The 12,694-nt window shown below is 49.4% G+C and overlaps 5 protein-coding genes across 5 annotated transcripts; 3 read left to right on the forward strand and 2 right to left on the reverse strand.

Moving 5' to 3' along the window:
- Nucleotides 1–3: 3 nt before the first annotated feature.
- Nucleotides 4–2,287, forward strand: nimA (serine/threonine protein kinase nimA; the record flags this gene model as incomplete). Its single annotated transcript, XM_057136847.1, has 3 exons — nt 4–55; nt 124–176; nt 224–2,287. 3 exons carry the CDS (start codon nt 4–6, stop codon nt 2,285–2,287), a joined length of 2,169 nt encoding a protein of 722 aa, XP_056999533.1.
- An 864-nt stretch (nt 2,288–3,151) lies between these two features.
- On the reverse strand, nt 3,152–3,970 carry N7520_002913 (WW domain binding protein 11; the record flags this gene model as incomplete). The annotated part of the gene is made up of 1 exon (XM_057136848.1): nt 3,152–3,970. One exon carries the CDS (start codon nt 3,968–3,970, stop codon nt 3,152–3,154), a length of 819 nt encoding a protein of 272 aa, XP_056999534.1.
- A 1,571-nt stretch (nt 3,971–5,541) lies between these two features.
- On the forward strand, nt 5,542–6,132 carry N7520_002914 (uncharacterized protein; the record flags this gene model as incomplete). The annotated part of the gene is made up of 2 exons (XM_057136849.1): nt 5,542–5,817; nt 5,905–6,132. The coding sequence occupies 2 exons, from the start codon at nt 5,542–5,544 to the stop codon at nt 6,130–6,132; spliced, it is 504 nt and encodes a 167-aa protein (XP_056999535.1).
- Nucleotides 6,133–6,837: 705 nt separating this feature from the next.
- Nucleotides 6,838–7,068, reverse strand: N7520_002915 (uncharacterized protein; the record flags this gene model as incomplete). Its single annotated transcript, XM_057136850.1, has 1 exon — nt 6,838–7,068. One exon carries the CDS (start codon nt 7,066–7,068, stop codon nt 6,838–6,840), a length of 231 nt encoding a protein of 76 aa, XP_056999536.1.
- A 1,058-nt stretch (nt 7,069–8,126) lies between these two features.
- Nucleotides 8,127–10,165, forward strand: N7520_002916 (ATP-dependent RNA helicase SUB2; the record flags this gene model as incomplete). The annotated part of the gene is made up of 5 exons (XM_057136851.1): nt 8,127–8,376; nt 8,931–9,341; nt 9,398–9,758; nt 9,811–10,068; nt 10,120–10,165. 5 exons carry the CDS (start codon nt 8,127–8,129, stop codon nt 10,163–10,165), a joined length of 1,326 nt encoding a protein of 441 aa, XP_056999537.1.
- Nucleotides 10,166–12,694: the final 2,529 nt, after the last annotated feature.

The following is a 12,694-nucleotide window of genomic DNA, read 5'->3' on the forward strand; positions in this document are numbered from 1 at the left end:
GCCATGGCGATTGCTTTGGCTGAGGCGGATAAGTATGAGATCTTGGAGAAGATTGGTAGGTCCTTTCATGCCCTCTATACTGTACTTCACTCTGCATGGGCTTGATATTGATGCTTCATTTAGGTTGCGGCTCCTTCGGTATCATTCGCAAGGTCAAGCGGAAATCGGATGGATTCGTAAGTGGCCTTTGCATGTTGGTACATGACAACCCTAACCTTTCTAGATCCTATGCCGGAAAGAGATCAACTACATCAAAATGTCCGCGAAAGAGCGCGAACAGCTGACGGCCGAATTCAACATCCTAAGCTCCCTCCGACACGCCAACATCGTTGCCTACTACCATCGCGAACACTTGAAAGCTAGCCAGGATCTTTACCTTTACATGGAATACTGCGGTGGTGGAGACTTGAGCATGGTGATCAAAAATCTCAAGAAGGCCAACAAGTACGCGGAGGAGGATTTCGTTTGGCGAATCCTGTCCCAACTGGTCACGGCTCTTTTCCGTTGTCACTATGGCTCCGACCCTGCCGAGGTTGGATCAAACATTCTTGGTGCTCCCCCCAAACCGTCTGGTCTGAAGGGCAAGCAAGGACAAGTCACCATCCTGCATCGTGACCTCAAACCCGAAAACATCTTCCTTGGCAGCGATAACACCGTAAAGCTTGGTGACTTTGGATTGTCGAAGCAAATGCAGTCGCATGATTTTGCATCCACGTATGTTGGCACGCCTTTCTATATGTCCCCCGAGATCTGTGCGGCGGAGAAGTACACACTTCGGTCCGATATCTGGGCGGTCGGATGTATCATGTATGAACTATGCGCAAAGGAGCCCCCCTTCAATGCCCGCACCCATATCCAACTGGTTCAAAAAATCCGCGAAGGAAAATTCGCCCCTCTCCCCGATTATTACTCTCCCGAGTTGAAGAGCGTCATTGCAAGCTGCTTGCGCGTTAATCCGGACCACCGCCCGGACACCGCCGCGCTCATCAACCTTCCCATCATTCGTCTCATGCGAAAGGAGAAGGAGGTTGTAGATCTTGGCCGCACCTTGCGCAGACGTGAAGATGTCGCCGTTCAAAAGGTCCGCGAGATGGAGCAGAACATATCCAAGATGGAAAAGGAGAAGCAACAGATCAAGGCTGAGATGGAAAGCACACTTCGTCGCGAGTGGGAAGTGAGGGCACGATTGGAGATTGATAAACAGGTTCAGATAGAACTGAGCCAACTTCGCAAGCGGTTTGAGTCCGAGGTTCAAAGTCGAGTCGCAGTGGAGTTGGAAAAGGAGAAGAGCAAGCGAAACAGCAACAATCGGGACATCTTTCGTACAAGCACACAAGGCTCGAGCTCGTCTTCGTCATCTCGGAATAGCGGCCGAGGATCTCGCTCGTCTGGTAACAGCACGGATGAAAATGACGCTCCTACCACCGATATCATTCCGGTGATGCCCGAGTCACCCACCTCCAATGGTCGGAAGAAGCCTAAGAAGGAAGCTCGCACTCCCTTCTGCCGCTCGAAGACCGTTGTCGACTCCCCCCAGGATGTGCAAATGGCCGAGCCCTCCCCCATCTCGATCGCATCCCTCTCCTTATCTCCTCGTCGTACCTCCGGTACGGGCCCTGGCCGTAATATCTTCGCTGAAGCCGAGCGTAACAAGGCCAAGTGGGAACCTACATTAGCCTACTCCGATGACGAAGACGATACCCCCGATCTACCATCCCCTACTCGTCCCAAGGTGAAGCCGGATCCATTCAAGGCAGCTCCACGACCTCTCCTCCGCCAAAACACCGCCGCTCTCATGCAAAAACTCAGCACTCAACCCCCTCTATTCCCGTCCAATGGTTCTCGTCTTCCCCAAATGTCAGGTGGACCCACCTCCTCACAGTCCGAAGCTCGCAGCATGAGCGACAGTCGGTCTCGATCCAAGTCTCCCCACCGTCGTCTTTCCAAGATCCCCTCGTCCGCCAACCTTGCCGCAGACGCATCTCCGACCCGCAAGAACAGCACAAAGTCAAGCCCTACCAAGCCTACTGGTGGCGAGGAGATGTTCAAGGCCGTAATGCAGCGTAACATGGGTGGTCGTACTCTAGTCGAACTCGCCCAGGCCCGCGCAGGTGGTCGTCCTATGGACGAAATGAAGCGATGTGCTAGCGACTCGCGTGCCCCTACTATCACATCAAGCTTGCAGTGTTCTGCGCGTGATCCCCCTGCAACATGGGACCCCGAACGCGACGAGATGCCCAGTCCCTTCCTGGCACGTGGAAAGAAGATGATCCGCAACCTGCGGTAAATTTCTTCTTCCCTCATGCATCTTCATCGATATCTCGCATTTTTGATTCTTTTCTCGCATCCATTTGGAGCGGCTTCGGTTTAGCGGCGTTGGTTATGAAATTCCCTTCGATTCGAAAGACCGCCCCAGTCCCAATACTTTGCCTATCGTCCATCGGCTTCGATACATTCATCTTCGTTTCTTGCGCATACCTCTTTATTTTTCTTTTTGCTTTTGCTTTTGCTTTTGCTTTTGCTTTTTTGCTCCTCGTTTTCTTCCGGTGTTTGATTTCCAAGCCAGGTTGGCTTTATATCTGGGAACTTGCTCCGTCCATGCAAGAGGAGTTTTGATTGATCTGTGACATCTTTTTGTCTGCCTTTCGTCTTAGTTACGTGGGCTGTGCTTTGAGCATCCTGACTCGACTTTTATTTTTCCTTTGTTATGATTTGATGCCCGTTCCCTAATTTCCCAGGAGAGGAGTTTCTTTGTACATTTATTTGGTTGCATCGGTCGTACAATGCTGACTCGATTCTTTCAAGCTTTCAAGCTTTCTTCGTTTCTAAATTCTTTTGCATTTGCATTTAATTGGTATTGGTTCCGGGGCTTATTGGGAGTTTTCATATCGGAACGAGGCGTGGTCGATGCTGTTAATGATGTTGATTCGGTTCTGTGTATATATTGCATGTCAATCTCTGGTCCTCGAGGTTCCTTATCTTCACTGCCATATTAGTATGCATCTGTGGAAGCTCTAATGCATAGGCAGTCTGAACTTGGACATTTTGAATATCCACTTTGAATTGGATTGTTCATCTATTGTACATCGTATGGTATTTATGGCCGTTGGAATCATTTGTGTTGCATTCAACTCTGACGAGGTCACGATGTCTACGCATCTTCATCCTCAACTTCCTCGATCTGAACAGTCTTCAGTTCGTTCTTGAACCGCCTTTCTTCCTCTTCCAGTGATATTTGCTCATCAGTCTTAGCAGGTTGCTGAGTTCCTGCTGAATAACCAGCTTTCTCAAGTTTATCCATCTCCTCTGGCTCAAGCAATTTTCCATGTCCCCTAATTGACTCTTGCTTCATCCGCACCGCAGCAGGAATGAACTTATTAACAGCTTCTTTCCGCAAGTCCCGAATCTCAGGCTTTGCTTCATAGACCTTCTTTGCCTCGGGACCAGGTGGCCTAGATGGAAGTGCATGAGGCCCACGCCGTTCCGGTTCCCTATCTCCCTCGCCCCGTTTCCGCGGCTGTCGTGGAATTGGTGGCGGTGTATCGCGGGGCATAGGTATCCGACGCACATCCTCATCCGTCTCGCTGCTGTCACTATCTGCAGGCGGGGCAAATTCATCTCGCCTCCGCTTCCCAAGCACTGCGTCTCCGCCATCATGCCCATAATCCCCACGCCCAGGGTGAAATTTCGGGGCCTTATCGCCTAGTGCTTCACGGGCCTTCAGTACCGCCCGCAAATCCTTCTCGAGTGCCTCAAGCACCTCCTTATCCCGCGGTCTTAATGTTCCTCCTGTTTCCTCGACGGATTTCAATTCGCCGATCTGTCGTTGGATACGGTCAGGGTTGCGGCGCGCAAGTTTCTCATTGCGTCGCGCTAGCGCCTCAGCTTTTCCTTTCTTTAGGCTCTTCTGCTTTTCTTGTTTCCTGTGCGCCGCCGCCGGATTTACGGATCGCTCCTTGTCCTTGGCCATACTGCAATCTTCTTATAGGTATTTGGTATTGGTTCGTCGTAAGCGTATCACGAAGGCGAGACTTTGACAGCCCAAGGGGGTTCTAGGTCCCAATGCTTCTCTCGTCGGCAGTAGAAACCAATCAGAGGTGAAAAGTGTCGTCAGCTGAGACCCAGAGCCTCACGGGCAGCAATCCAGATTCTGACGAGGACACAGAATTCCGGGGCTTGTATGGCACGAGAGATCGAGAATAAACCCAATGACCGATAAATGGGCTTAAGCTGCAGCAAAACGTGATCAAAGCGTCAGCGCAACCACAAGCTCGTCACAGTCGCGTCAAGTCGGGCTGTCGGGTCGAGACCGTTTGCAGGACGCCCTTGGGGATTGGAGCAATGAATGGGCGAAGCTCACAGGCTGGGGCGGGATGCGCTATGTTTCCTGCGTGGGGGAATGGGGCTCGCGTCTGAGGTAGCTGCAAGCCTCGTTGGTAGCGTATGCGCCAATGGAGTGTGATCACCGCCTTTTGGGCAAAGTTGGATTCAGCCTCACAAATTAGGCAGCGTAGGATGACGATCTCTGATTGGATTGGGTTGGCAAGTCGGGTTTCAGGGGTGTGAAGATTAAGGCATAAAAAGGTGACGTTGGGTGAAAAAGCGATTTTGGAAGCTAAGGCGGAGTGGGCGGGGAGCTTTCCATGGTTCGGGATGGATCCTGTCAAGTAGATTAGCGATATCGATATAATATATACTTCACTTCGAAGTTCTAAATTAAGTAGTCTCGGGTCTTGAATCTTCTTGTCATTATACTCACAGATACCTAGTTATAGGAATTCCTCCAGATTTGACTCCCCGTCTTCTCCCCGATCAGCGGTGCAGCTGCAGCCAACGGTGCCTAGTTAGTAGGTTAGTCTATATAGGGACTTTGATGTATGTATCACGCGAAACAAGAATCAGTCCATCGAAATTCATGATCCTTGAAATTCCAAAAAATCCTGGCTTTGTAGGTCCAAATTGATTATCTTCTTTCTTCGACCCTATACCCCTTGAACTGATTCAGCCCTGAATAGTGAAGACCCAATTACATCCCAAAACGTTGCCCAATCAATGATCATAAAATTTAAAAAGAACCTTTTTCCCCTCCTTCTCTTTTCTTCTGGATCCCGTCCGAGGTATCATATTTTCCCGGGAAAAAAGCCTGTGCTCCCACCATCATTTGAAATATATATCTCTAAATAAGTAAAGAAATATCAACCCGTGGACACCACACCGCAATACATATATAATACTCCACTCACACCTCTTCTACCCTTCCCCCTCACTTCATTCTATTTAGTGCTCCTGTTTTGGTGTAACGGAACCTTGAGAGATTTTCCAGCCGCGCGCTGCAGTTGCCGCCGAATTCAAGCGGCTCCCACACCTCTTCTTCTCCGCCTCCCGTTCTCCCCATGAGAAGCTCCCCGAGAGTCGCCCTGCAGACTGCGCATCCTTTTCCTGAATCCACCATGACCTGCGGTCCGCTCGGTCTCACCTCGAGTTTGATCGGCGCTTCGTAGACTGTCCGTCGCCGTCGGAGCATGTCTCTGCCGGGACCAAATGTCCGTCTCAGCCTCGATCCCCGATACCTCGCTTGGCCTCACCTCCTCCGAGATCCAGATTCTCCGACAGCAGCAGCAAATTGCCCTCCAGAACAGCCATGCCGGCAATGGCGCCTCCAGAGGTCGCGGTGCGGGGAGAGTCAGTAACTCCAGTTCGCGCGCAACCAGTGCTGCCAGCAGCCAGGGCCGCTTACTGCTGGACCCCGATAGTCTCCACGCGCTGTCGCACCAGCTGGGCTCCTTGGAGCGCCGCATCAGCGGCCAGATCGACTACGTGAGTGTTTTGATAACATAGCCTTGAGGGGATATCAACTCTCCTTGTTCAAATTTTAGTTTATCTTTATTCTAATTCGTGGTGAAGCTCTCGCAACAAATTACAGACTCCGTTAAACGTAGCCGCAGCGGCGTATTGAAAACAATCCACGACGTCGAAGCGGAGATGGCCCGTACTCGTTCGATGATGGCGTCCGCGGATGATTTGGAGAACGAGCTGGCTAAGATCGCTCACATTCGAGATATTGTGAAATCCTTTCGTGGTCGAATCGAGGGCATAGATCGTCGCATGGACCAGTCCCGTCGCCGCCGCTGATATATAACCCCCCACCTTTTTCAAGACCTCCCACTTTATCCTCAAGTCTGGTGCTCTCGCAGTCCCTCGTCGTTGGAATCCACGATAGCGTCCAACACACCTTGACATTTGAAATCTCCTCTTCTCTCCAATGGGATGCGAAAAACGCATTGCCGACATCCTTCCTACATCTTCCGATCCCGAGTCCCTTGAACTTCTCCCAAAACAGACAATCCCAAAACATATTATATACGACCTTTGTCCTCGCGGACCCTTGGCTTATGCAGGCAATGCCTGTTTACTTTGCTCTATTGTTTTCGGTATTGAATAATCGACAGACGATTGAAAGAACTGCATGCCTCACGGCACTTTCGGTCCCAGTGACTCCTGAACCGAGCCTGCGACTTGACTGATATTTGCAGTATATGGATGGCGCATGGATTTTTCTGTTTATTCTACTACTGTTTTATTTCCACGATCTCTCCGCATTCTTTCCCCAATTTTGATGACCTTGTCACGATGGAACATTTCTAATGGCTTTTTTGATTCGATTGGCGCAAATGAACATCTCGTTTATATTTGCTGTCATTTCATGTATTCTGCTATTGATCCTGTGCTTTCGATTCCCCCTCTCTGCATGTTCGTATTGGTTCCGCTTCGATGCTTTGCCTGGGCAATTGCCCAAACCAAGATGATCGCGATTTCGCTTTAATTTGTTCGCGTAAATCACGACTGTAGCTCTCGGGCAATGCCCGATTCAATTGGAGGTCCTGAACGGCAAGTTAGGCTCTGTGCCATGACATCCCGCAGATTCGGCTGTCGATCAACCTCAATGCCGAGAGTAAGCGTGTTGTAGATCTCAAATTCCTTTCCCGTGATAGAATCATGCAAGGGAGTCTCATGTGATCGACTGTGCAGGTGCTGATAGGCATCGACTGAGGGACCAACACAGTGCATTGGTCTCAATAGGCCGAGGTCGCATAAATTTGGCGGTTGTCACGGCATGTCTTGCTGGATTGATCATCTCAAGTTACACCAGGTTGGCCTGCATAGTGGGTGCAAGCTTATCAATAAAGCATTGATTAGAGCCTTGGAATTATGCCTCCCATCGAATTTATTCATGATACAGTAGGCCGTGTTTGCTTTTCTTTCTGACGGGTCACAAGCTTCTGGCTGCGCTTGTCCGTCAGAGGAAATCGCTTTTCCGCCCCGCAGGTGAAGCATCGAACCACCCGCACCTCAGCCCAAGCCTTCTTCCCGCCCCTACTAGGATTTTGAGTCTCATGTAGGCAGCTCACCCCAGGAATCAAAAGGGTGTCACACCGCTTGCAAAATGATCTCTTCACAGGTATCGGGAGGCGCGTCTGTGTTTTCAAGGAGACACCACGCATCTGAGAAATACAGACCCTCGAAAGATTGAGTAGGTGCTTTGCTTGTGGCTGATTCAAATCATCCGTGGAGAGTTCTGTTTCATTGCCAGTGGATTTGGCTTCCAAGTTGGTATCGTTGTCGGTGGAAATGTTTTGTGCTGTCGAACTATCTTGAAGAAACAGTGAAACTCGATGTAAGTACTCCATACGAGCTTTTAAATGACTCTTGGAGTTTTTAGGCTCTTTGGGAGTCTTGAGTTTCGCCATCTCATCCAAATCTTGGTCGCGACTGGTTCGTGGATACAATTGAATGTATTTGGCCGTCGAGACCAAAATCAGGGTATCGGCACTAGTCCTGAAACGGCACCCGCGGTCATGTGACTTGAATTCACTTCCAATGGCTGACTCTTATCCCTCGCAGCCGCATCTCTCCCCCCATTCTTCCCAATCACTCGACGTCGACCCCATCCCCCTCCCCCTTTCAACCCCAGGGTGATCTGTCGAATTCTTTCTTCTTTTCACTTTCATCATCTCTCACTTGTTCACCCCTTCTTTGTCCTTCCCATCCTTTGAGCTTAACAGAAAGCTCGCGCCTCAACCAATCCCCACGCCTACTAGCTTTTCCATCTCACCCCATCCGCCAAAATGTCGCACGAAGAGGATTTGATCGATTACTCCGACGAGGAGCTTCAGACCACGACCGCGCCGGCCACCACTGCGGCCCCCGCTGACACTAATGGCGACGACGACAAGAAGGGTGATTTGACCGTCTCTGGCCGCCCCGACAAGAAGGGTAGCTACGTTGGAATTCACTCGACTGGTTTCCGCGACTTCCTGCTCAAGAACGAGCTCTTGCGTGCCATCACCGATTGCGGTTTCGAACATCCTTCGGAGGGTTAGTCTAACTCGTTTATCCCACATGCCTTCCTCCAATTATATTGCAAGCTGCAACGTCCGTCCATCTCCGCGAAATTTCCACCGATCAGAACGGGTGCTGTGTCTTTTTTGAGTTTTCAGACGGCATGAGGATATTTGGCCAGAGCAAAGGACGAAAATGTCTCATCTCAAATTGGTTACTCAAACCCTGCGCTGCAGGGTCACCTGGCATATATCTACGATCGTCATTTACTTCCACCTGAAGTTTTTTTTCTGTCTTCGTGAGGCGATTTGAATCGTCCATGGTGGATAGGAATACGATCTGGATTGCTGGTACTTCGACGATAGACGTCCCTCATGCCGTCTGCAAGACTTTGTCCGGGTTGAAGTCTCCGCTTGTTGTGAGGATGACTGTGATTGTCGGTCTTGCGAGCATCGAATGAGGTGGAATATATACAATCTTTTCCCCTGGTATTCATTTCGAGGGATGGACGGACTTTGCGACCTGAACTTTTTTTTTGTTTCTTCATCTGAGTCGAACCCAAGTCTAACCACCGCTCCGCCTCCCTACAGTCCAGCAAGTCTGTATCCCGACTGCGATCCTGAACGTCGATGTTCTCTGCCAGGCCAAATCCGGTCTCGGTAAGACCGCGGTCTTCGTTCTCACCACTCTTCACCAGCTGGAGCCCGTTCCCGGCGAGTGCTCCATTCTTGTCATGTGCCACACCCGTGAGCTCGCCTACCAGATCAAGAACGAATACGCCCGCTTCTCCAAGTACTTGCCTGATGTCAAGACTGCTGTCTTCTTCGGTGGTACCCCCCTCCAGAAGGATGTTGAGATTCTTGCCAACAAGGATACCCACCCCAACATTGTTGTCGCCACCCCCGGTCGCCTGAACGCCCTGGTTCGTGACAAGAAGCTGTCCCTGCGCAACGTCAAGGCCTTTGTTCTTGATGAGTGTGACAAGATGCTTGACCAGATTGGTATGTAAACAGTAGTTCGGGAGAAAAGAATCCTCATCTAATCATTTCCTACAAAGACATGCGCCGTGATGTGCAGGAGATCTTCCGCGCCACCCCGGCCGACAAGCAGGTTATGATGTTCAGTGCTACCCTGTCTCAGGAAGTCCGCCCCATTTGCAAGAAGTTCATGCGCAACCCACTTGAGGTCTACGTTGACGATGACACCAAGCTTACCCTGCACGGTCTGCAGCAGTACTACATCAAGCTCAGCGAACAGGAAAAGAACCGCAAGTTGAACGAACTTTTGGACAACCTGGAGTTCAACCAGGTTATCATCTTCGTCAAGAGCACTCTCCGAGCCAACGAGTTGGACAAGCTTCTGCGCGAGTGCAACTTCCCCAGTATCGCTGTCCACTCCGGTGTCAGCCAGGAGGAGCGGTAAGTCATGGTTTTCATGGAGGCATGGACATAACTAATGAATCTGTTGCAGTATCAAACGCTACAAGGAATTCAAGGAATTCAACAAGCGTATCTGCGTTGCTACTGATGTCTTCGGCCGTGGCATCGATATCGAGCGTATTAACCTCGCCATCAACTACGACCTTCCCGCTGACGCTGACTCCTACCTGCACCGTGTCGGTCGTGCCGGTCGTTTCGGTACCAAGGGTCTGTCCATCTCCTTCGTCAGCAACGAGGATGACGAGAAGGTTCTCAAGGATATTGAGAAGCGCTTCGAGGTTGCTCTTCCGTATGTACCTTCCCCATGTCACTTTTCACCGCACCGCTAACCTTTCAATAGTGAGTACCCCGAGGGTGGTGTTGACTCCTCCACCTACATGGCTTAGAATCGCCAATGGTGATTGCCAGGCGTTGTTTCGCACCCCAATTTGATTGTTTTTGATATGGCGCAATAGCTCGGTCGTGGGTTTTTCTTCGTGGTTTGCTGCTACCTGGCAGTTCCCATTGTGTTTCCAGATAAGAATGGGATCCGTATGTTCAAAATGCCAATATGATCACTTCTTATCCAGAGTATCCAAGTAAAGAATCCTTCTAAGGTTATTCCAAGGTCGGACGTGTTCCATGCACCCGTTTCAGGTAGGTAGCTAGCTAACTAGATCTTGAAGCTATGTAAGCTATAGCTGGGTCCGGGCTACAGTGGGTCTACAACAGATCCATCCAAGGAAGCTTTGAAGATCTCGATCTGAATTTCAATGGCCTAAGATCCAGCATTCGATTACATCAATTTGGTCTGCGGATACTGGTCAGATCACCAGATACCCATAGGACACGAATTTAGCCCCCAAATGAGGTCGATCCTGAAACGTGGCAAGAGATTACCACACAACTAAAAAAGAACCTAGCCAATCCGCCAGGAACAAACTAATCAATCCCTGCTCCACCCCTCCACCCAACCGAAGTCGATCAATCAACAGCTCCCAAGCATGCGACCCGCGCATCCTTCCAATCTACGGCTGACTGTCAGCTGCAACCGAATTCGGACCGTTAACTCAATTGATCTCTCAACCTGAAACAAGCAGGTATGAAATTTACCTTCTTAGCTCTGTTGCCGCTTTCTTGTCTATCGTCGAGTCGTATGAAGGGAGAAGATATCATACTCGTATCCATGGACCGTCATGTGCTGCCCCGAGACGAGCACATGCAGTCAGGGTCGATGCATAGCCCTGCTTTAGTGTCCTGCTAGACTTAAGATATAAACAGCGTTTGTCAGCGTGACTGCCAAGCCAACGGAGTGCCTTGGCGATTCTATTCGAAGATGGACTTAAATATTTGAAAGGCTCTTCAAATATCAAGACAATCTAGTCATAATTTTCAAATCATCTCTTCCCAGACGATAAGACAATGCGCATGTGATCTTCGTTATCCGGAATTTAGGCAGAGACCATGATCGGTGCCCTGTTCATACGTATCTGTTATGGACATAACATCATATAGTACTAGGGCATATCACACGATATTGTATATTGAGATCGATGAACTGTGACTAGAACAAGGTCTTTGAACAGCTGCATGCAGCCTTCCATGTTGGTATTGGTGACCAGGTTTCAAACGGGGAGCACCTCTTTTCTTCCCCGACCTTATTCAGCTCAAGCCCGGTGGCGGGAGTTGTGAAAAGGGGAGGAGAAATAAAGATATAAGAGCCGTGCAGAGAATGGGAACATATTTGGTGTACATGCAGCTCAGTCTGGACTCTGGAGATCGAGGTTTGCACTGCTCCTTTTCTATATCACTTTATGTGGAACAACATCTGAATGTGCCCTGATTGTTATGGGAATTGCTCCACGTACCTCTGCATTGCTCTCGTACACGCTGTCTAACCCGATCAGGAACATACTCAGTGCTTGTACAAAGCCATGACTTCGAGTTAATTAAATCATGTTCCCTATAGCCTACCTAGGTAGCTCAAGTTTACCTACTCCAGTATCTATCCAGTACCTACCCTTTCAAGTACGGTGTACTATGTTAGTATATCGAACGTATACATATATGTAACAATTCTTAGCGAAACCGAACACTTGACATTTTGATATTGTAGGGAGGCACTGAATCCGGAGCTAATTCATCTCTGAACAGAATAACTAGTGCAATAGTAAATTCTGCATATTAGAATATACAACTCCAAATCTACATGATAAAATATGTATCGTCGATCTTGGACCCATTTCTCCCTCTTTCCGTCCCACTGGTTCCATCATTTACTGTTACTCTGTAGACAAACGCGTCGATAGGATGGACAGGCGACGCGAAACCCCCCTTTCCTCGTGTCGCCGTGCAACATGCAGAATTGGCAGGTGTCAGGGTAGAAAAGTGGGAAATGATGATTGCGTCGCGCGGCCCATTCGATCCAATAGAATATGCATGCGGGACGATCATTGCGAGCAAGCTTTGATTCGGTTGGCTCTTATGTTAGGTATCAGACCTCTAGTGGGTAGCTACATATGTAGGATTTTCCAAGATTCCAACTTTGGCAAATTACTCCGTTACTAGGGGCATTATTGATTTGAATATAATTATGCATGGATAATGCACTGTATACTTGTTCGCAAGAATGTGTTGTTCATGGTTACATATGTACCGAGTACTCTGTACACTGGAATCCGGATCCATTCATAATTAATTAATCTATAACTCCAACTCCAATTAAGCGGAAATTAAGATGGAAATCTTTGGACCGAGAAAGAAACCAGGGAAGAAAGAATTGATTAGCGTAATTTGAAAACAAGGCAGACGAGCGGAAGCTAAGCCAGAACCCTGTCTCGGACCTCTAACCCACTCCACCCGGGGTTCTGTGTTTTAGCGTCGATGGGAAGACTTTGCGGCAGTTGACAATCGGTTTCATTTGTCCTTACTGGTGG

The sequence above is a fragment of the Penicillium odoratum genome (genome assembly GCF_028828045.1).
Source record: "Penicillium odoratum strain IBT 22623 chromosome Unknown utg000002l_segment0_segment0, whole genome shotgun sequence".
Taxonomy (NCBI): Eukaryota; Fungi; Ascomycota; class Eurotiomycetes; order Eurotiales; family Aspergillaceae; genus Penicillium; species Penicillium odoratum.